The sequence below is a fragment of the Apodemus sylvaticus genome, chromosome 12 (genome assembly GCF_947179515.1).
Source record: "Apodemus sylvaticus chromosome 12, mApoSyl1.1, whole genome shotgun sequence".
In the NCBI taxonomy this organism is placed as follows: domain Eukaryota; kingdom Metazoa; phylum Chordata; class Mammalia; order Rodentia; family Muridae; genus Apodemus; species Apodemus sylvaticus.
The window spans coordinates 60,401,303-60,425,135 of NC_067483.1; the positions used below are offsets into that span (position 1 = coordinate 60,401,303).

A 23,833-nucleotide genomic window follows, 5' to 3' on the forward strand; every position below is an offset into this window, starting at 1 on the left:
CCCTGCAGCCCCCTGTAAGGACTGTCACCCTGCTGCCTGTCTCAGCCCAGCAGTGCTCGAAACAGTCCTGGGATTTTTGTCAATGTGCATTTGTCTTTTCCCAGCCCTCAAAGCTTGAATTAGGCTATGCAGTCTCTGCTGGGGGAAATCCCCTCTGGCTCCCAAATCTGGCTAGCTTCCTCTGACTGCTTTTGCCTATTCTGGAAAGGGAAAGGATCCCCCCAGATCTGACAGGGAAGGCTGATGAAGAATTCTTGGCGTTTGAAAAGGAGAGCTGTGCTGACAGACTCCAGGTTTGCAGTGATACAGGTGGCAGCTGCTTCGGGTGTACCGTGGGAGCTGGGGTGGGCCACCGGGCTACACATAGCTGGAATTCCTGAACAGGGAGTGTGGAGGGAGAGTACTGACCCAGGCTGCTGGCCCTGGGTCAAGATGACCAGGGAGGGAGGCAGAAGCCAGAGGAGGGCAAGGGGCACTAGCCTGCACACGGCCCCTCGTGTCCTGCGGGGCCCCGGTAGTCACAGGCTCCTTGCACATCGCAGGGAAAATCCACCTTTTTTAGCATCAGTGAGCCCATTCTGTTTACAGCATGGTTGCTTCCCTTGCTCCTCCCAGTTCAAGGACTTGTGGACGGGAAGTGTGGAAATCACTGCTGCCCTCCAGTGGCTTCATGCGGGACTACAGACTCTACCCGGGCCATGACCAAAAAGCACATCTGCACTGGTCCCCAGGGGGTGGAGTGAGTCAGAGTTTTCACTCTGCCTTTCTGGACTTTAGCTCATTTTTAAAAGTCCCATATTATTCTTGGACAAGACCGTGAGTCCTAGCATAAGAATGAAAAACCCAGTTCAGGGTTTTCAGCCTTGGCATTGCCAGCATTTAGGGGCAGCCATTCTGTGTCGTGGGGCTGCCCTGGGCACAGTGGGATGCCCACTTAGCAGTGTCCCTTCCACCCGACACCAGTGACATCCTTCTCATCTCCCCTGGCATGATGACCAGGCATTGTGAAATTGTCCCTAAACTGTCCAGGGGCTCTCAGGCAGCCTGTGTAGTTCTGTAGTCACATCATTTGCTGACTTTTAACTACTCACCATGAATACCCACTGGGTGCCAGTCACTGCCGGGCCCTGGGGATAGAAAGACAAATTAAGGTTCTGCGCCAAAGAGATAACATAAGCTCTCCATCTCCACTGGGTTCCCTGAGGGTGTGGCTGTGAAGCCCCGGAGACAAGGAGATGCTGGCTACTTTCTCCACAGGCCTCAGTCCCATGTGGAGACTCTCATAAGGGGCAAGCTTAACATCTGAAAGCCCTGGGGTGTGAGTCGGGCAAAGCCCTGGGCTCTTAGGGACCATGGTAGTAGCAGGGTCCGGAAGACTGGTGGTCAGCTCTGTACAAGTGGTCTCATTGTCTCAGACACAACACGCTGGATAAGGCAGGAACCTGGGCAGCCTAAGGTCCGCACTAGATGTAGGACACTCTGAGGAATGTCAAGAATCTATAGATTCTTTCCCCGTCCCTCAGTTGAACTGCTTGCTGCCAGTTTTAAATGACAATGGGCCTCCCTGGGATAATTCAAATTTGACTTAATGAGGGGAGAAAATCCGCTGACAGGCAGGGAGAACCATGGGTAAAGGGGAGGTGACTCCAGCCCGGCTTCCTGATCCCTTTGCTGAGGGCTATGGCCACAGAAAGAGGAGGCACAGTTGATCAATTCGGATATTCCCCCATCCCATCCCAATCCGGCCATGTCGGCCCTTGTCGAAGGAGGCCCACTCTCGATGGAGAGAACACAGAAATAAGCGCCTGTTATCCAGCCCTAGGGAGGCTGAGACAGGAGGGGCCAGAGTTCAAGCCTCAGCTATATAGCAAGTTTGAGGCTAGCCTAGGCTACAGCCTCAGAAAGAAAGAACAAAAGGAAGGAAGGAAGGAAGGATAGAAGAAAGGAAAGAAGGGAAAAAGAAAGTAAGAAAGAGGCACTGAGTCTTTAAGCCACGTATGTAGCTGGCTGCCACTGCTAGAGAGCCCAGTCATCCTGCTCTGGCCCTGAAGGGGTGTGTCTGGGTCTCAGCCACCATCCCTGCACTGCTCTCTCTGCACGTGGAAATCCCGATGGAGATGGGGAGGGGAAATGGGGAAAGTAGGGGTGGGTGTTGTGATCATTAAAAAAAAAAATAAGGCGTGAGAATGTGGTATACCGCGGTGTGGGGAAGGCGGTGCCCCAGCGGGCCCATGCCCAGGCATCCCTTCCCCCTGAGGGACCAGACACACTCTGGCATAGTGTAGGATAGAGTTTATTCAGGGCATGGGATGGGAGTTAAGGGGTAGTAGAGGAGGGAGAGAAAGGCAGAGAAGCAGAGGCTGGCCATGACCATGTGGAGAGGGAGGGAGGAGAGCCCAGGAGGGGCAAGAGAGAAGCTGAGAGTGAGAGAGGTGACAGAGAGAGAGAGATAAGAGAGAGTAAGAGGAGTAAAATGTAAGAGAGAGAGAGGAGGGGGTGTGCAGCCCCCTTTATGGTAGGCCAGGCCTACCTGCCTGTTGCCAGGTAACTGTGGGTGAAGCATACCCCAAATCCTAACAGTGGGGATGTTGAACTACGGATACCCCGGTGTGGGGTTGTCAAGGAGACCTGAGTCACACAGTTCCGAGGGTGCAGACTTATGTGCTCTTGAGGGCAGAAGGCTGCCGCCCAGATCCCTCTCTGATGTTTGCGACCTCTGCTCTCTCCCCAGAGCTGCGCATCTTGCTGCTGTGTGGTAGTGACCTGCTGGAGTCCTTCTGCATCCCAGGACTCTGGAATGAGGCAGATGTGAGTAGCCAGACTGGAATCTCTCGCCTCCCCAAAGTTCCCAAGAGGGCAATTCATTCACATGACTGTGAAGGAGGGTTCTCACCTATCCCAGGCTTTGTCTCCTGCTGCATATTTCTTCATACTCCTCCCCATCCTCACCCTGGGAAAGCCTGGGAAGAAAGCACTCTGTGTTATAGAATGTCTTGTTCCAAGGGCTGCCTGGGGTGTTCATGCTGGGGCCATGGAGACATGGAGGGAGGGGTCAAGAAGAAATTCTGCCCTTTGGAGATTAAAGGTGTGGTTTGTTTTCCTTTGTGGCTTTCGAAGGGATAGTAACTGGTATCCTAGGCTCCCCATAGCAAAAGAATAGGGGTTCAGGGGGGTGGGGAGACTCTGGCAAAGGTAATAGGATCCTTTAGAAGACCGATTTGGCATAAGGGAAAGAGCCAGTTAAACTCAAGCCACTTAGAAGTTCCCGCCGTCAGTTCTGACTCTGGATGGCCAAGTCCACTACTTCCACACATGCTGTTCTCTCTTGCTTGTTTATTAATTCTCTCATGGGAGAGATAGCCTGAACTAACACCAGCTGCAACCTCATGGTCCCATGCATATTGCTTTTCTGTTTGTTTTTGAGAGAGGGGCTTGCTGTGTAGCCCCGGCAATCCTCCTGCCTTGGCGCATTGCTGGCAGCAATGCCAGACTTTATGCTTTTTTAAGAAAATGAACGTGCTGGGTAACCATGTCAATCGTTCAACTCCTCTAGTTACCCAAGGAAACTCACCCTGCCCATTGTTTGGCATGCCAGTCTGACAGTTGAGGAAACAATTGCAAACATTCTTAAAAAAAAATATTATTGACAAGGAGCCAGTCATGAAAAGGCGGGCGCCCAAGGTCTCCAGGAGGTAAGGCACGTTTCTGAAATAAGCAGGGTCTGAAGCTTGCAAAGGATGATTGCCCTGAAGAAAGTGGCGTAGCCTGTAGGCAGGCCATCAGAGCGTCACCTGGGCTATGTTCCCAAAACAGTGACATTAGTGACTCTAAGGGTGGAACGTTAGCCATCTGGCGTCAAAGGTCACCCATTGGACACTTACATAGGTCAGTAGTGCCGGCCACTTTCTGCAACCTCCAATTCCCACACCACTTGGGCAGACGCTGCCATGGTGACCCGGTTATCTGGTATTGTCTACAGTGACACTCCTGGGAGAGCGCCACCAGCTTCCAGGGAGGGTTCAGGAGGAAACTTTGACCTTTGGAGATTAAAGGTGTGCTTTGTTAGGCTCTGCCACCTTTGAAGAGGTAACAACCACTGCCCTAGGCTCCCCTTAGCAAGAGAATAGGGGTGTGGGGGAGGGGTGCAAATGGCCAGTGGCAGAGGTAAATAGGACCCTTCCAAATGCAAAGCAAGCCAGAAACAAGAAGCAAGAGGATTGATTTGGGCTTTCCCTTAGCATCCCTCTGGACCTCAGGTTTCTAAAGTCTGGTATGTTATTGACAGTGGTCTGGTATTTTAAAGAACTTCCTGGTAGGGCCCCTAATGATAAGCATTAGCAGACATGATGTAACATGAAATCTTTCATCAGAGAAAAGGGACATTTAGAATCAGAATTTAGACTCCAGTTTTACCCCCAACACATTGTCTGAGTTTCCATTTTTCCCATCTTTAAAATGGGCATAATAAGCGTGTTTACCTCACATAGATCTTTGAAGACTCAAATGACACTCTTTAAGTGTATGTGACAGCGCCTATCACATAATTAACAGGAAACACCACATGGTTTTTGTTTTATTCGGTATATTCTTTATTTACATTTCAAATGATTTCCCCTTTCCTGGATCCCCCCTCCCCAAAAGTCCCATAAGCCCTCTTCCCTCCCCTTGTTCCCCAATCCACCCCTTCCTGCTTCCCTGTCCTGGTATTCCCATACCACGTGGTTTTTGCTTGTTGTTTTTGAGACAGGATTGTCTTTGCCCAGGCTGGCCTCAGACTTGCTGTGTAGCCTTGGACTCCTGATCCTTTTGCCTCTATCTCTCAAGGCCTGGGACTAGCTTTGCCCCATGATACCTGGCTTGTAACAAATGCCATTAAGAAAAGTCAACAGGGGGCTGGAGAGATGGCTCAGTGGTTAAGAGCACTGACTGCTCTTCCGAAGGTCCTGAGTTCAAATCCCAGCAACCACATGGTGGCTCACAACCATCCATAAAGAGATCTGACACCCTCTTCTGGTGTGTCTGAAGACTGCTACAGTGTACTTAGATATAATGATAAATAAAATCTTAAAAAACAAAAAAAAGAAAGAAAGAAAAGAAAATTCAACAGATGTGAACCAAGCACCCGGGTGCACCTTGTAGCTATTCCTGGGGCAGGGATCGCAAGCTAAGCACGCTGTGGGGGAGGGGCGGCACGCTGTGCGCTGTGTGTGTGTGGGGGGGTGGCGGCAGAGGAGCACCGCTCTGAGGGAGTAATCCTTTCATCTGTGACCCTGAGCAATTTCCTGCAGGTGAAATTTTAAGCTTCCTTTCTGCGTTGGATTAAGTGGCTTAATCAACTTTCACCTTCCCCCCTTACTAGGTGCCCAGAAAATAAAAAGTCACTGGCAGAGATTTCAGCAAAAGCTGAGCAGTTGTCTGGGGCCCCTCCAGGGAGGCCGGAGCAGTCTGGGAATTTAGAAGGTGGAGGTTGGCAGCTGGTGCAGTAGTCTGAAGAGCCACTTGTGTGAGCAGGAAATCCCTGGGGCTGTTTTCTAAGTGGGACCTGTGGGGAGCCTTCCGTAGCCTGAAGCAGGCTACTGGGAACCTGAACCACAGCACCCGTGCCCCATGCCAGTCTCTCCCGGTTAGATCTACAGGGTAGATCTCCTTTCCTACCTGATGCTTTGGGTCTCTAACCCACCTCGGGTCTTTCTGGGTCTCCGCAGTCGTTGGTGTTGAGCTTTTTAAAGCATTTAATCCATTTAGAGCATGGACTGAGTAAGAAACAAAAATTTAAGGGGCTGGAGAAATGGCTCGGCAGTTAAAAGCTCTTGGTGTTCTTGCAAAGGACCTCAGTTTGGTCCCCAGCACCCATGGTCTGGTCGCTTACAATCGCCCGTAATTCTGGTGGGGGTGGGAGAGAGGGAAGAAGGGGGAGAGAGGGTGATAGAAAGACTGTGACGGCACAGGCTTTAAGGGGATATGGAGCATGTGCATAAGAGACTCTGGTGACAAAACATGTCACATTTGGTGTTGAGTCGTTGAAGGCCTGAGAACCTTGTCCTAGAATGTGGGTGGTTTCTAACACAGGGCATCCGATGCCCTCTTTTGGCCTCCTAGGGCAGCTGCTGTTGTGATTATAAAATGAGAAATGGGTGTGAGGGAGGTACGGGGTGTGTGGTGAGGTGTGGGGGAAGGGGGCCCATGCTGGGGCGTCCCTTCTCCCTGAGAGACCACACACACAGCAGTGTAGTATAGAATAGGGTTTGTTTAGGGCATGGGGAGGGGAGTTAAGAGGGTAGCAGATGCAGAGAAAGGCAGAGAGAGGGAGAGAGTAGAGAAGTAGAGGCCGGCCATGACCACGGGAAGAGAGGGGGGAAGGGAATGGGGAGAGAGGGGAGCCCAAGGGGGAAAGAGGCAAGAGAGGGAGACAAGAGAGTAAGAGAGGAGGGGCTGAGCAGCCCCTTTTATAGTGGGCCAGACCTACCTGGCTGTTGCCAGGTGACTGTGGGGTGGAGCTTAGACAGAATCCTAACACCAGCACTCTTGTGAAACACACAGAGACAGACACATCCACGAATAACAAATAAATGTCACAATGAAGTCTTTGTCCATCCCCCTGATGATGTTGGGGAGGGACATGCCACAGTCCTGACCAGTTTGACTTCCTGGATTCCTGAGAGTGGCCAGAGGATTCCAGTCTCTTAGGGTTGCTTGTGTAAAAAACAAAGCGATGGCCAGTCTGAGATGGGTGACTTTTGGAACATCTTGTGGGGCAGCCAGGGATAAACCGGCACCAAGGAGGGGCACCACATAGCCTCACTCTTCTAGGACTTAGGTGGATTTAGTGCAAAATCCCAAGGCTAAGGAGATAGTGTGGTGATAGAGAGTTTCCCTTACCCCAGGAGGCCCTGGGTAGAAACCCCAGCATTGTAAAACAAATGAAAACTAACAACAACAACATCCAAGGACTGAGGCTAGAGAAGTAGCTCCATTGATAGCGTTTGCCTCACATGCTCCAAACCATGGGCTTAGACCCCAGCACCACATAAGCCAACCCCAGGATTGAGAGACGAAGCAAGAAGATCGGAAGTTCAGAGTCATTCTCTACTGTGTAGCGAGTTCAAGGCCAGCCTGCGATGCAGGAGGCCCTGTCTCAAAACAAAGAGGTTCAGCCTGGTCTACAGAGTGAGTTCCAGGACAGCCAGGGCTACACAGAGAAACCCTGTCTCAAAACAAAACAAAACAAAAACAACAACAACAACAAAAAAAAAAAACCAAAAAAACAAAGACTTTTTTTTTTAAAGTCCAAAACCTTAGAGTCCCACATTCTTAGAACTTCCTGCCTCAGGTTGACAGGCTACGTGGATGTCAGGTCATCCTGGAGATCTAGGACATCCATCCTAGTTACCGCCTGCATCTATCTGTCCTGTCTGAGGCAGTGATAAGAATCCCGGCTCCCTGCAGAAACCGTGGGATTGGAGTTAATCAGACCAGGCTGCCTAGGCCTAGAGCAGACCTGCATCCCGATGCCACCCAGCCTATAGCTCTTTCCCAACTCTGCCTAGTCTGTGAAGTTCTTAGTGCTGGTTTTTTCTGTCCTGGACAACCTCTTGGAGTTTTTCAAAATTTACTGGCTTTAAGGCTGCCTTTCTGAGACCAGCCAGAAGGCATGTAACAAACCTGTCTCTGGCTAAAATACCACCTGTGGAATTGTAATTCCACTGAGGGTCCTGGTCAGGCACTGTCTCAGATCCAATTGGATAGGGTCTGTCTGTCTGGTGAATTTCGTCTGCATGCGTTCTTGCCTCTTCCCAAACTCGCCTGCGTTCATCAGGAAGTAAATTGTTACTAAGAATCATATGAATATCATGGAAAGTCAAGCTCTAAGATTGAGTAATGTACTGAAACTCTTTAATAAAGTTAGAGGAGTTAGAAATATAAGAACCCAGCCTACTTTTTTTTTTTTTTTTTGGTTTTTTGGATTTTGTTTTTTTTCAAGACAGGGTTTCTCTGTATAGCTCTGGCTGTCCTGGAACTCACTCTGTAGACCAGGCTGGCCTCAAACTCAGAAATCCGCCTGCCTCTGACTCCCAGAGTGCTGGGATTACAGGCGTGCGCTACCACCGCCCAGCTCCCAGTGTACTTTCTATTTGAGAAAGGTCGCTCAACGAGAAAGGAACATGTACTCTAACCAGACCATCAATTCCAGCCACTTCCCTCAGAGGAAGGACTGGCGCTGGGTCAGGTGTCCTCAGAGGAGAAGAACTTGGGGGTTTGGCTGTAGCCTTAGAACGTGTAATCGGAGGGGTAAAGGTTGGCGCCATTGAATTCTGGGTATATGGCGACTGTTGCCTTGGCAACAGGCCTATAGTTACACTGTCCTAATTGTCGCCTATATGAAGTCACAGGCCTCGCAGGTCTGGGTACCAACACTTAGAATCATTGCTCAGAGGTAAAGGTAGTATGTAAAGATACAATATGTAATGATGTAAAAGAGTCCCCGTTCAAATGGATTGGGAAGAAAACAGGAGCTTGTTCAAAAAGGGCGGCCTTGCTGTGTCAAATGAAACTGTTAACATCTGGACACTGCCTGAGTGGGCCTACCCCACACACAGCAGCACAGCCACAGCCTCTCCTGGTCCATCCTGGTCCATCCATGGTCAGCATCACTTGCTCCAAAGTCCAGAACCAAAACTCTCCACCATGACTCCACACCCAGCCCCACAGTTTCCCTGCAGCAGTGTCCGCTAGGCACAAAGATTTATCAGTCCACAGTGAAATCTGACCTCCTGTGACCAGTGACACACCCCATCCCCTTACATTCCAGGGAGAGAAAATTCCGTACATATTCATCAAGTTTCTCTCAAGTGGCGCACAAAAGAGCTGCTGTGTGGCCTCCTGGTTGGCATTTTTGTTCTTCTTGTTTTCCGGTGGTGGTGGGGGTGTGTGAGGATCAAGACCCAGGCTCGTGGACCAGCCTCAGAGCCCAGGAGTGAGCACCATGCCCGGCTCACTTTCATTCACAGGCTAGTTTCCTTTGTTACTTTGTATTCTCGCCGCTCTGAGTGTAAGGAAGGAAGGGCTTCTTTCTGCTCATGGATGAAGGTGGAGTTTGTCACTGCACAGGGGCCTGAGGCAGCTGGTCCCTCTAACTCCACAGTCAGGAAGCTGAAGAAGTGAATGAATGCTGGCACTCTACTTACCTTCTCTGTTTTATTCAGTCAGGGTCCCCAGCCCATGGGACGCCACATTCAGGGTGGCACTTTCCCCCTCAGGTAAACACCCTCCCAGGCAGGCCCAGAGATGTGTCTCCATGGTGTTTCTAAATTCCATCAAGTTGATGGCTTCCCTCCAGTACCCTAGGCTGTTCTGCCTCTGACAGAAACACCTGTGCTTCTGTCCTCCAGACGGAGGGTCAGGAACTGAGTTAAATTAATTAAGGCGGGAGGCTCCTGGATCAGCCAGGGTTGAAACTTTTTCTTCTCTCCTCCCTTCAACAAAACCCAGTCTGTGGTGCAGAGCTCCGAGATGCCAGATGCTTTGTCCGTCATCCGGCGGAAGGCAGGCAAATTAATTCTGATTCAAACCTTCCTCCTTTCAATCCATCTTTCGGCAGTGCCCTTGTGAATGTAAGCCCACGTGCTTCTTGCAGGCTAAAAATACCCTAGTTATTAAAGCTTACGTCGTTGTCCAACAGGAAGTTAAGCATATAGGAAGTGTGGAAGAGTTTTTGAACCCAGCTGGTAAGTTCTCAGCCACTGTTGTTCATTATTCTTCCGTCGCTGTTAAGTTCTGGGAATTTAAGTTTATGGTTGTCTACATACTAGCCCTGTCTTTTTGTATTTTTCCTCTTAAAATTATTTTGTTTTATTTATTGTTATATGGCATGTATGTGCCAGAGCACACAAGTGGAAGTCAGAAGACAACTGTGTGGAGTTGGTTCTTGCTTTCCACCTTTGTGTGGGTGCCAGGGATCGAACTCAGGCTGTCAGACTTGTGTAACGAGCCGGCTTGCCACCCTATGTTTTCCATTTTAAAGACAGATTTTTCCTAATTTTTTTTAACTAGTGATCCTCCTGCCTTGTGAGCAGCTAAGATTAAAGGATGCCTTACCAACCTGGGTTCTTTCTTTCATGTTGAAATATTTATTGAGCACCTACTATGTGGCAGCAATCACTGGTCTATAGCTAGGACATTTCATTTCTACAGATAGAAATGAAATATTTGGCTAGTCATCTTGCTTTCTAATGGGAAAGACAGACAATAAATGAATCATGTCTGGCTGTATCTCACAGATTATCCGAGTCAACCCCTTTGAGATGGAATCTCTATTCTCACCTTAACAATAGGGAAAGGGAACTGGCTCAGTGGGTAAAGCTCTTACTGTCAAGACTGATGACTCGAGTTCAATCCTCAGCTCACATGGGACAAGGAGAGAATTGGTTTGGGTGGGTTGTCCTCTGGTTCCCACATACACAACATAACATGTGCACACACACACAACCACACATGTGTACTTGCACTTCCTGCCCCGCCCCGACCAACTAAACGTAACAATTTAAAAATATCTACAAAAGGGGGACTTAAGCAGATTGGGACTTGTTCTAGATGGTTCTGAATGGCAGAACAGGGTCTCACGTGATTCTTCAGATCCTTCGTCCAGTTAACATGAACTCATCCATGGAGGAATGACAGACAGCCCTCAACGCAGGCGCAGAGAAGGCACAAGCTGGGCATTGCATCACCGCCTGGCCCCGGCTAAGCAGTTACAAAGAGAAAAGGTTTTCACCTAAGGAGGAGGCTATCAAAGTCCCGGGAGTGGGCACGAGCCTCTGGGAGGAGATGGCAGAGGAGTGAGTTGGTCCTCTTCTTTTGGAAAACGGCTTTTGATGGAGTGTACCCGAGTCACTGAGTGTAATCGCCTGTCCGGGCCATTCTCAGCATATCGCCATTTTAAACAAGCAAGAGTTTAACTCAAAGGATTAAACTCAAACATTAGTTTAACTCAAAGGATTAAATGCCTGAAGGTGATTTCAGACGCCGGAAGTCCACCAATGAAGACACTCTTTTCTTCCTGAACTTCTCAAAGCCTCACAATCTTTTCATTGGTTGTGCCCTACATGCCTCCAACCAACCAGTTAGGGACTAACCGGCTTCCTACGTCCATCAGCTATGGGAACATAACCAAAGAAAATAAACAGAGGAAGAGCCGGGGGCATTAACCACTCCAGAAGAAATCCCAGGGCCCCAGGATAAATGGAGCAAAGACAAACATGTGGTTATTCAGGCTCAGATGACTTTTTATCAAACTGCTTAACTCCAGTCCGGAAGCAGGAAGCCTGCGGGACTCTTGCAGCCCCGGGGGATTAGGTCCCCACATTGCTAAAACCCAAGCTGAATAATTCACAAGAGAAGGACCCCCAGGCCCAGTGATGCGAAATTTGGGGCCTGATTTCTGCTCACAGATCTCGTGTAGAAGGTGCTGTTGATTTGGTTTTCAGGCTTTTGACACGAGGCCGGAACTCTGGACCTTCCCACACTCCGGGTCAAGCAGGCAGCGCTGTGGGGTCGGTTTCCTCTGGGAAGCCCCGCTGGAGGAGCTTTCGTTTGTTTGCGTTGAGGGCCGTCCTGGAAGTGGCTGCCTCACACTAGCTCCGGCCCAGCCTTTCCTCCAGACAGAAGCCACAGTAGTACAGAGGATGCTCTGCTGGAGAGCGCTTTAGTCATTTTCACAGATGGGGATTTACGCGGCTCTCCGCTTTCTTTACCCACCCAGTAGTGCTTACAGCTGTATGCTCTAGGGGGCGATAGAGAGCAACGATCCGAGGATAAGGGGATTGATTTTTTTTAATTTTTAAAGAGCAAGGTGGTGGTAGTCGTGGGTGTTTTCCTTTATGTCTTTTTTTTTTTCATTTTTTTAAAAAAGATAGGATCTTGCTATGTACCCCAAGTTGGCCTCAAACTCATTATTCTCCTGCCTCAGTCCCTGAATTCTGGGACTATAGGTATACGCCATCATCTACCACCAAGTATATTTTCAATTTTTGTTGTTTTGTTTTTATTTTTTTTATAAGCCAAGGTTTCTCTGTGTCCTGGCTATCCTGGAACTCGTTCTATAGGCAGTCTGGCTCCGAACTCATAGAGATTTGCCTGCCTCTGCCTCCCGAGTACTGGGATTAAAGGCATGCCACCACGCCTGGCCCGAGTTGTGATATTTTTAAACTGAAGAAGTTTCAAGTCACTAGAATATGAGTCTACCGATGGATCTAGAAGCAATGTGAAGCAATGGAAAGAGTCTTCAAGAGCAACCCCAAGAGGGATCAGATCCGATCACTAGCTGTGAAGATAGGACAGGTTCCTGAATCCCATCAAGTTGGTTTCTCCATCTAAGAAATGAGAACGGAGTCGCGCATCCCTGAAGACCGTTGTAAGGATGAGATGTGGTAATTAAGCTCTGAGAAGAGTTCCTGGCGCGTGGCAGAGCCCTTGGGAATGCTTACTGGTGGCCCCGTGCATCCCTGACTGTCATCTACAAAGGACACAGAAGGAGGCTGGAGCCGCTGAGGTTCTGTACCGTGAGGAGAAAATGAGCAGGCTTCCGAGCCCTGGTCGAGCGTGATCACACTGCATCGCACTAGTGAAGCCTTCCGGGCCGTCAGTGCATCTTGAAGGATCTTATCGCTAATGAAGTTGAGGCCTTTGACTAGAACACCCGAATGACCTCTCTGTTGGGATGAGATACACCATCTTTATAATCCTAACTTTGCTTGTTTTATTTGGCTGTTTTTGTCAGTTGTGTTAGTCACTACAAGGTGTGAGTCACTGAACATTAACTCGTTCATATCCTTCAGTACAGTCAAAAAGAATCTTTTGTTAGACCTCTCAGTTTGTAATTTCCTTTTTCTTTTTTTCCTCCTCCCCTCCCACCCCAGACAGGGTTTCTCTGTGTAGCCCAGGCTGTCCTGGAACTCACTCGGTAGACCAGGTTGGCCTCGAACTCAGAAATCCACCTGCCTCTACCTCCCAAGTACTGGGATTAAAGGTGTGCACCACCACTGCCCAGCTTCAGTTTGTATTTTTAAATTATTTTAAAACGATGTTTTCTTTTTTTCTTTAATGTTGTCACATATGATACAGCCTACTGAGTGCATTTAGTGCTGACCAAGTGGTGTGTTTTATTATTATTATTTATTTATTTATTTATTTATTTATTTTGGTTTTTTCGAGACAGGGTTTCTCTGTGTAGTCCTGGGTGTCCTGGAGCTCACTCTGTAGACCAGGCTGGCCTTGAACTCAGAAATCCGCCTGCCTCTGCCTCCCAAGTGCTGGGATTATAGGCATGCGCCACCACCGCCGGGCTCCAATCTATGGTATTAAATAACAAACTACATCGCTCGCAAAGGAAAGATCGCGTCTCCACGGGGCAGTCATTAATTGCCTGCAGGTCATCACCCACAGATGGGAACCTTGGGATTTCCTTATCCACACTGGCGTGTCAACTGAGGTTGTCTCTGTTCAGGTCTTGTTTAGGCAGCTATATTGTTGCAATTTCAAGAGTGCAGCTTTTCTGGCCTATATATAAGACACGAACTTACAGTCTCCCACCCCTCTTCCTAGGTGCTACCTGAGCCTTGGGTGTAGGGGTTGTATAGATGTGTGGATTGGGGTTGGACATTTCATGGTAAGTTCTGTGCAGTCTGGATAGTTGAGGCTTTCTTTTCTTTTCTTTTCTTTTTTTAAAAGATTTATTTATTTATTATATGTAAGTACATTGTAGCTGTCTTCAGACACTCCAGAAGAAGGCGTCAGATCTTGTTATGGATGGTTGTGAGCCACCATGTGGTTGCTGGGATTTGAACTCAGGACCTTCGGAAGAGCAGTTGGTGCTCTTAACGGCTGAGCCAGCTCTCCAGTCCTTCTTTCTTTTCTTCTTCAAAATAGGGTTTCTTTATGTAGCCTTGACTGTCCTGGAACTCATCTAGTAGACCAGGCTGTTCTCAAACTCAGAAATCCACCTAACTCTGCCTCCCAAGTGCTGGGACTAAAGACATGTAGCACCACTGCCCGGCTTAGTTGTGGCTTTCTGTGATGGTCTCTGCTGGTTCTGCATCCCATGTGGTAGCTACTAATATTTTGCTTGATGTCATCCATTAGGTAATCTATCCAAATGATGAATTCACATCTGCCTTCTCACCTGTACACCCTCAGCATGCAGGAAGGGGTCTGGCTAAGTCCTCAGAGCATCTATCCCTGAAAGTCAGCAGGGCAAGTCTTAGAATTCAGCCTCTTGGAGGGACGATGATGATTCCACATTCCCTTCCAAGAGCTTTGCCTCCTGGGTCATAAGTGTTCTGTCCCCCAAGGCCAAGGTGCTTCCTGCTTTGTCATGCCTCATATCCTCCTCTCAGAGTCCCTGTACTTGGGACACAGAGTCCACCTCCACCTGCTTCCTCTCTTCCGCTCCCCTGGATATCTTTAACTGTAAGATGAAAAGATAGGATCATAACTAGGCTGGGCAGGATGCTGAGGCAGGGTGTATGTCATGGACCCCCGCCTCTGAGGCCTGACACACAGGCCTGGTCAGTGAATAGCCAGTGTGATCCTGTCTCCTAAGCTCTGGCAGTATGAAGGTACACTGCCCATGTAAGGAGTGAGACTGACCAATCGTCTCTGCTCTGTTCACCTGCTCCCTCCCTCCCACTCCACACCCCCAAGAGCAAGACCCATAGGAAGAGCTGGGACGGACAGACAAACAAACGCTCAGTCCCAGAGTTCAGCATCCTCAGGATCCTAGAACCAGTTGCACTCGATGTGTGTGTGTGCCCCAACCATTCCTCACCACACAGGAAGGTCCTATTCTCCCTGGAATCTCTGGAGGTGCTGAGGTGCCTGTCCTCATCCACCAGAGGGCTCAGCATAGTGCCCTGTAATGTAAAGTGGCCACTCCTAACTCCTAGAGACAAGCATGTCAGAAAATCCGAGGATCACCATCATCACCACCACTGTCACCACCATTGTGTGTGTATGTGAGGGGGAGGGGGAGAGAGAGGAAGAGAGAGGGCAAGGGAGAGATGGTGGGGGTGCCCAGGTGACATGTGAAAGTCAGAGGTTAATTTTTAGGGGTTACCTCTCCCTCCACTATGGGTTTCAGAGAGTGATCTCCAGCCACCAGGCTCGTATAGCAAGCGCTTTCACCCACTGCGGCGCCATCTTGCCAACCCCAGGGACTGGTTTTGATGCGTGCGTTATCAGCACCCGCCAGGCAAGGTCTGGGGGATCTGTTTTCTTGTTTGTTTTACTTTATCTGCTTACTTTTCACAAAAAGACTTTTGTCAGGATGTAACGTCTCATTAAATAGACGCTTGTGCCACCGGCTCAGTTGGCTCAGCCTCGGCACCCGGCTTGTCCTCAGTGGCCTCTCCAGGACTGGTACTCTCACCACGAAGCTGAGTTTTCCAAGTCAAATGTGGCTTCCCAGGCAGTTTTCTTTCCCAACAAAGAGATCCTAAAGAAGATCCGAAGGCTTTAGTACACTGGCAGGCCTCCCCTCTATTCTTTCCTGTGATGTGTGTGTGGGATCGGGTTTGGCCAGTTTTTCCATGAGTGTATCTCCTACATTTGGCTGTGTCCCTCTGGTCTTTATTCTCAAAATCTTGTGGATTTGGCAGACTCGTTGGTACCGCTCATTAGAGGCTTTCTGTATTTACAAACTGAATGTGGTTAATATTACAATGACCAAATAGTCATTATAATGGTCACTTTTACAGCTTACTGTTGTAAAATTGACACCAGCAGGAACTTCAGCTACAATGTCTGTCCATCCGTCCGTCCGTCTGTCCGTCCATCCTCCCCCACCCTCGCAATCACGCGCGTGGTAGGCTGTGGAAGTTAATTTAGCTAAGCAATTTTTGCTGTAACCACCACCAATAATTAGCTGTAATTTTCTTTTTCTTTTTTTGGGGGCGGGGGTTAGTTTTTTGGATTTGGTTTTTTCGAGACAGGGTTTCTCTGTGTAGCCCTGGCTGTCCCGGAACTCACTCTGTAGACCAGGCTGGTCTCAAACTCAGAAATCTGCCTGCCTCTGCCTCCAGAGTGCTGGAATTACAGGCGTGCGCCACCACTGCCCGGCCAGCTGTAATTTTCTAAGTGCAGCTTTCATCTTTCTGCAGATTGGTGGGGCTCACTACACTTCACGCACCCGACTCCGAGGTCATGGGATGTGACTGGATCTCAGAGTCCTTATGACTAGAACTTTCCCAGAGTTCCCCTGTGGAGCATCACTGAGCTGTCACACTGTGCCACTTCTTTCTAGGGAATGGACTGTGTACCTTCTCCTTGACGCTCCACTCCGTGTCCTTCATAATTCACTTGTTCTTGTGGCTGCTCAGATCCAAAGAGGCTAAAAAGCAACTCTCTAAGTCAGGCTTGTAGCACCCGTGCACAGGGGTAGGAACTTCTCACTTCTTTCTGTTTATTTATTTTGTTTGTTTGTTTGTTTGTTTACTGGATGGTTTCACGTATCCTGGGCCTGCCTCAAACCCTCTGTATAGGTAAAAATGACCAAAGCTTCTAATCCTCCTGCCTCCATCTCTCAAGTGCTGGGGTAGAGGTATGTACCACCACGCCTGGTTCAGGCAGAGCGGGGGCTCCAGCCCAGGGCTTTACGCATGCCTGGCAAGCGCTATCAGTGAGCTGTACCCCCACCCCAGGTGGAGACGGCATCATCCAAAAGTAAAGATCTCAATGTTGGGAACAGATTGAAAATGGCAAGAAATTAACAGGAAGGCCAGGACAATCCAGGTGAGAGGGATCGGGGCTAAGGACTCCCCCGATACAGCAAACCTGGTAGTTGTAAACATAGGCCATTCTCAGTTCAGAACTGTGTTCTGAACACAGTTATAAACATTGACTGTTTATCCTCCCCGAGGTTGTAGGGCATCAGATAGCCAACTTTTCTAGACTGGGAGCTGTGTGTGCCGTGTTCCTAGCTCCTGCCCTTCTTTCTCCTCCACCAGACCATTCCTCACTTCTCTCTTCTAGCCAATCCCCCTCTACCTCTCTCTTAGAAGGACACGTGTTTCTGATGTTATCAGACTAACCAGAATGATCTCAAGATTAATTCCCTTAGTTTAATCATATAAGATAACAGTCACAAGTTCCAGGAATTTGGACTTGGGTATTTGGGGCGGGGGAAGTCATTGCACCACTGGAGACTTGGACCCGAGTATAAATGAGATCTAAGCAGAGTCATATGTGGTTTGGTTTTGTTTTATTGGTTTTAGACTGGGTCTCATGTAACCCAGGCAGGCTTTGAACTATCTACTGCCCTTCCTACCTCTACTCCTCAGTGCAGGGATCCCAGGCATACTCCACCCAACCTCGCTCATACATTTGTTTTGAAAACAGAATTAATTGGATTCCCTTGTAGGCTGAATATAAGATATTAAAGAAAGGGGGGGGAAAAAAACAAGGAAAAATGCCAAGACTTTTGCAGGGTACAATTATAAGAGAAAGGGGCCATAGGAAAAGACACTTCAGAGGCAGAGGAAGTCTGTATTACATACTTTTCTATTGCTGTGATAAAACACCATGACCAAGACAAGTTACAGAGGAAAGAGTTTATATGGGCTTGCAGTTCTAGAGGGTTAGAATCCATCATTGAAGAAGAGGGCAGCAGGCATGGTAGGAGGAACAGCAAGCTCACATCTTCAACAGGAAGCAGAGAGTGTGTCCTGGAAATGATAGGAGGCCTTTAAAACCTCAGAGCCCACCCCCAGTGACATACTTCCTCTAGCAAGGCCACACCTCCTAAACCTATCCAAGCATCTCCACCATCTGGGGGCTGACACCTGAGCCTCTGAGGTGTAGTCTCATTCAAAATCCCAAAGAGCCTTTTTACAATAGCAGATCCAGAGACTCATGGAAATATATGCCCGATGCTGGAAACACTGATTCAAGAGCCTCTAGTGTCTTTATATTAGCTTTGAAATGGAAGGAAACATTAAGGGTGTGAATTTAGAACAAAGGACTGGGAAGCTGGGTGGAGTCCGGTGTGTCAAGGTCAGAGAGGACTGAGAATCATCATAGAGACCAAAAGGGAACATCTACAAAGGAAGGAGAACCAGGAGACCTGAGGTCTCGCTGGGGGGCCTGAGCCAGAGAGGTAGCAGTAGAACTCACAGATGAACTCCACAGGGTGGACGACCCTCTACCTGACACCTCTGTCCACCCACACACTCTCTGGCATGAAAACCCACCACCTCGAACAGCAGAGATTCTCCTGAAGCCGGGAAGAGTGGCTGCTAATCTGTAGGTCTCATGGGCTCTCCTCCACCCATTGGTGCTCCCCAGGAGCCAATCCATCACCCGTTATTAGAAAGGAGCCGTGTCTCCAGCAGCAAGGGCTCCATCTGCCTACCCCCCACCAAGCCTTGGCATCGCTCCTGAGTGGGTGTCAGATCGTTTGATCCTGAGTGGGAAGCAGCAAACAGATGCACTGATGTCACCCAAAGAGCAATTCTCTCATGGGCGCCTGCCGCCATTCTGCCATTCTGCTCAGGCTTTAACTAGAACATTTTCTCTGAATGGCTCCCTTACACCACACACCCGCACAGAGAGCGCTCATCAAACGTGCATTATCCAGCTGTTAGAGTCAAGCAGTGGGAAACAGGCCCGCCATTGCTTAACTCCCCAGATTATCCCTGAGCATCTACAGGAACAGGCAGATAAGAGATCTCTATGTGCTCCTGCTTCGGTGAATTCTCACTTTCTCCTTCCCTCGTCTTCCCTGGCATGCCCATTTTCCCAGTTCTAATTCTATATTTGACTGACGCATGAACTCAGTTGCACACTGGAATCACCTGGGGGATTGTTTTTTTTTAAGTACCGTTGTCTGGGTCCTGTCCTGAGACATTCTAGTTTAGTTGATCTTGGGTATGAGTACATGGTTGGAATTTTCAAAGTTCCCTGGGTAATTCTTTGTGGTGGTTGTTTTAAATTTTAAAGTTGCATTTATGTGTTTGTTTGTTTGTTTGTTTGTTTTGACTTGTTTGTTTTCTGTGTGTGTGTATATGTGTGCATGCATGCATGTACCACAGTTCATGTGTGGAGGACTGAGAGCAACTTGCAGTCATTGCAATCTCCTACCAGGTGGGTCCAGGGAACTGGACTCAGATTTCCAGGCTTGGTGGCAAGTGCCTTGCCCACGGAGCCGTCTCGATGTCCCTCCTCATCAGGCAACTCTAGTGTGTGGGAAAGTGTGAGAATCCGTTACTGAACAGTGAACCCAGCGCATGGTCTAACAGCTGACAAGAGGAGCTGGGTCTCCCTGCAGATTCCTGCCTTGCCTCTCCTCAACATTTCCAGGCCTATAGGACAGAAGCCTTGATGCGAACTTAATGTGAACCCCACCTACATAAAACATGCTGTATGCTGCTCCATCTCCGATGGCGTGGACAGGTGGAGGCTCTGACCCTGTGTTTAGCCTGAGTCTCCTCCCCCGTGGGTGCTCAAGGCTGACCTTTTATTTTAGCCACATCAGAGTTCTAATGGCATTTTTGTTTTGTTTTGTTTTGGTTTGGTTTAGGTTCTTTGTTTTTGGAGACAGGGTTTCTCTGTGTAACAGCCCTGACTGACCTGCAATTCAATTTGTAGACCAGGCTGGCCTTGAACTCACAGAAATCCATCCAAGGGCTGGGACCAAAAGCATGTGCCACCACACCCAGCCCTAGTTGCAATTTTATGTTAAGCACTTGTTAAGCAATAGGGAAAGCACACACACACACACAGGCTCACACACAGAGACATACATACAACACACACACATAAACACACAGAGGTGCACACATATACACACAAGCACCCGCAACACACACAGGCACACACAAACATACACAGAGGCACACACACACACAGAATTTGGTTAACAATGGCATTCTAACACTGTAAAACTTTCTGGTAGAGAAGAATGGACCATAGTTCATCAGCATTTCTGCTTTTGTGAAACTAGTTTTAAGAATTATGGGTGGAAATTCTGAGTCCTTTACCCCTAAAGCAGATCTTGCTCAATGATCTTACAAGCAACACCCTTCCTCCTCCTGTGAGATTCAGAACGGGCAGGATCCAACCCTGCTACCAAATGCTGTAAAAGCCAAACTCCTGGAAATGAGTATCAGCACTTTTCTAGAAGGCGATTTGGTAATATGTCTCAAGAGCTTGAAATACTTCCACTTCACATCCTTTTGTCCAATTATGTTACTTCTTATCCTGAGGAAATAATTAGAGATGTGATAAAAGATTTATGTATATAGTCATCAAAGTGTTATGTACAAAAATTAGGTTGCAAAAACACAGAAGCAACTATAAATGTTCCGTACTATATGACTAGGAGGAAATATAGAAAAGGTTAAAAGCCCATGTTTCTTCGTGATTTTTATTTATCTATTTAGTGTGGGAGAGCATAGCATGGAGGTCAAGCTGCAGGAACTGGTTCTTCCTCCACCATGTGGGTGCCAGGCACTAAGTTCAGGTCATCACGCCTGACCGAGAGGGTTTTTACCTGCTAAGCCATGAGGCTAGCTCCCAAATCATCTTCATGATGTGGCAGAATGCTCAAAATATGAAATATGAATCAATGAAAATAATGCCAGTTGGGGCTGGAGATGACTCCGTAGTTAAGAGTGTACACGGCTTTTACAGAGGACCTGAGTTTGATTCCCAGCACTCATATCAGGCTGCTCACAACTGTCTGCAAGGCCAGGTCCAGGGGCATTGCTTCTGACCTAAGGGGCACTGTGTTCAAGTATGTGCATGTGTGCAGACAGAGAGAAACACACACACACACACAAAGCAGGGGAGACACATACAGAGAAACAGAGAAACACACACACACACACAAAGCAGGGGAGACACATACAGAGAAACAGAAACACATACACACAACACACACAGAATTTAAAATCAGAATAAATCTTACCCCAAACAAGAAGAGAATGCAGGTAATTACTACCTAAGCAATTGATTTTAATTCTTATTGTTTGCAGTGTCTGGGGCAGGAGCCAGGGCCTCATGCATGCTAGGGAAGCACCCCTCCACTGAACTACAACCTCGTGCCTACTTTGCAGTTGAGTGATAATTGGATCTACACAGTTATCCACAGACCCCAAAGCACTGGGATATCTGAAGGGCCAACTGTGGATGCTGGATAGTGTGGTTGAGACTGATTTCTATTTTTTTTCTATATTTCCTGAGCTTGTATTATATTTGTAACTAGAAAAAAAAACAAAAAACAAAAACAAAAACCAAAGAGTTGATGTGGCATCTCATATGTGTCACTTCAGCACCTGGAAAGCTAAGACAAGGAGATGGTTGAGTTTGAGGCTAGCCTAGGCTATATATCAATATCCTTTCTCAACAACACTCCCCCAAATGTTTATTTTGTTTTTAATTAAGGGATTTTATTTCTCATAATGAATCAATCTACCAGAGGCTGGCCTCAGAAGTGACCCCCGTGTAAATTAGCCAGAACTCCTATCACTACCTGCACACAAAGGGATTCATTCTGTGTGTGTGTCTGTGCTTGCGGCTGCCCCAGAGTCCCACAGCGTAAGCCATATGAAAAAAGGGAGAAAACCAGTCTCCCTCACGCTGTCCTGTGAGGGCTGAGGTAACCGTGCTGGGCTGTGGAATCACTTTCACCCGTGAGTGTATTTTCTGGCCACCCCTGCTCTTCTGCAACATTGTAATCTCAAGAGTTTTGAGGACTAGAAAGGCCTTGTTCCGACACGCAAAAGGGTGTTCATTCATTCTAGAAGAATTTCTTAAGCGTCCTCTGTGCCAGACACAGTTCTCACTCATTCTACCAAGACCCCGGTCAGTAGTTCAGGTTGTTGACTGATGGAGCAGAGAAGGTAAATTGGAAACTGATGTTTGATGTTCCATGCAAAGCAACAGAATGCTACTCTTCTCTGTCGTGGACACTTGGGTGGAAGTCGGGGTGACAGCTTTCACCAAAGTTGTTTCTCTCTCTTCCCCTTTCCCTCTCCCTCTCCCTCCCTCTCTTCAGATGGAAGTGATTGTTGGGGACTTTGGGATCGTGGTGGTGCCCCGGGATGCAGCGGACACAGACCGAATCATGAATCATTCCTCCATACTCCGCAAATACAAAGTGAGTCCTCCGTCCCCTGCGGGTACACCCCTGTGATACTGCCCTTTTCTGAAAGTTCTGGGGGGGACTGGAAGTGTGAGAAAGCAAGAGTAGTCCCTACAGGTATTGATGACCTGTTCTTTCCACTCTGTTTCCAGAACAACATCATGGTCGTGAAGGATGACATTAACCATCCCATGTCTGTAGTCAGCTCCACCAAGAGCAGGTATGGTTGGCAAATGGTCATGGACCCTTTGGCCAAACTAGTGTAAAATTTTTCCGTAGCTTTCCCCAGACAGTGGCAACCTGTCTTAGCTATGTTTGTATTGCTCTGATAAGACGCCATGACCAAAGCAACTAATAGAAGAAAACGTTCCCTTGAGCTTCTAGTTTCAGACTGGGGTAGCAAGAGGCCAAGAGTAGTGTCTCCCGGCTTAGGGTCGCCACCGGAGGATTTAGATTTAATATGGTTTACAAGATTAGGATTAGTTGTTGCATCTAGCGACTGAGTTACCATTGTTTCTGAACTAAGTTTGTGTGGAGTTTTCCTCGAAGCGGTGGTTCGGCGGGGTTCAAGAGAGAAAGGTACAGTGGCAAAGCAGTTTTGCCTGGTGTGCACCACAAAGGCCATGCGGTGGGGGGTTTGAAGCAGGGGCTGGTGTGGTAGCAACCCACCAGTGGGAATTTAGCAAGCTGGGTGGAGACCTTTCAGGGGCTCTGGGCCAGAGAGTCTACAGTAGAAACACCCCACTGGTGCCATGTGGTGCCTGGCATAGTGCAAAATAGTCTCATTCTTTTTAATATTTCCGGCAACAGAGACCACTTTTCAGAAAGCTTTGTTATTGAGGAAGACCCTTCAGGAGGTACTCTGGACAGTAAAAGCAGGGCTTGCATTAAAGGTAGAGAGCTAGTCACCATGCCGGGCTCAGTGACATCTCCAGACTGTTGTATAAGACATGAGCAGAGAGCAGAAGGCCAGAGATAGACATGTGCAGGAATCGATCTGCCCCTGGGATCTTCCACCTGTTGCGGTCTCTCCGTAGCTCACAGCCAAGTGAAAAGCGAACTGAAGTGTAAGAATTCTCAAGGAGGCCAATTTTCATGAGACCCGTGCGCAGAGCAACCCAACGGGAAGCCAAAATGTCAATCCTGTACTTGGACAGTGACTCATCTAATCCTTTAAATAATTGGATGTAACTGGCTTAAATGTTACCTTAATTGTACAGAAGGAAACACGAAAGAAAAGAGCTCAACTTAGTTGCCCAACGGGCCAATGAAATGACTCTGTAGGCAAAGAAGCTTGTCCCAAAGGCTGACTACCTGAGTTCAGTCCCCAGGCCCCCCCTGGTAAAGGGCCAAACTGAGTTCCACAAATTGCCCTCTGGTCTCCACACAAATGCCAGGGACACACATCACACACACATGAAGTAAATAAATATTAAAAAAAATATTTTTTTGGTGATGATAATAATTGGTGTAAGGTGTCTCAGCTACCCAGTGGCAGGCCAAAATGAAGGTGTCACTGGGTGGGGGGTGGGGGGTTGGAGGGACAGTTTGCCAGGGGATGAGGATCCCATCAATACTGTTCACTCAACCCAGGCAAAGGCTGCTGGTAGGGCGCTGGGGGGCCATTTGTAGACCCTTTCCTCAGAGGCAGAGGACAAACCAGGGCTCTGGTCTTTTGGGGACATGCATGTTCACTTGATT

General features: G+C 48.3%; 1 protein-coding gene across 1 annotated transcript in view; it reads left to right on the forward strand.

Annotated features, from left to right (window-relative positions):
• Positions 1-23,833, forward strand: part of Nmnat2 (nicotinamide nucleotide adenylyltransferase 2) — a 165,114-nt gene that overhangs the window by 140,937 nt on the left and 344 nt on the right. The window contains exons 8-10 of the mRNA XM_052201071.1: positions 2,732-2,808; positions 22,046-22,147; positions 22,285-22,352. Of these exons, the coding sequence (XP_052057031.1) occupies positions 2,732-2,808; positions 22,046-22,147; positions 22,285-22,352 (247 nt within the window). The remainder of the gene's footprint in view (positions 1-2,731; positions 2,809-22,045; positions 22,148-22,284; positions 22,353-23,833) is intronic.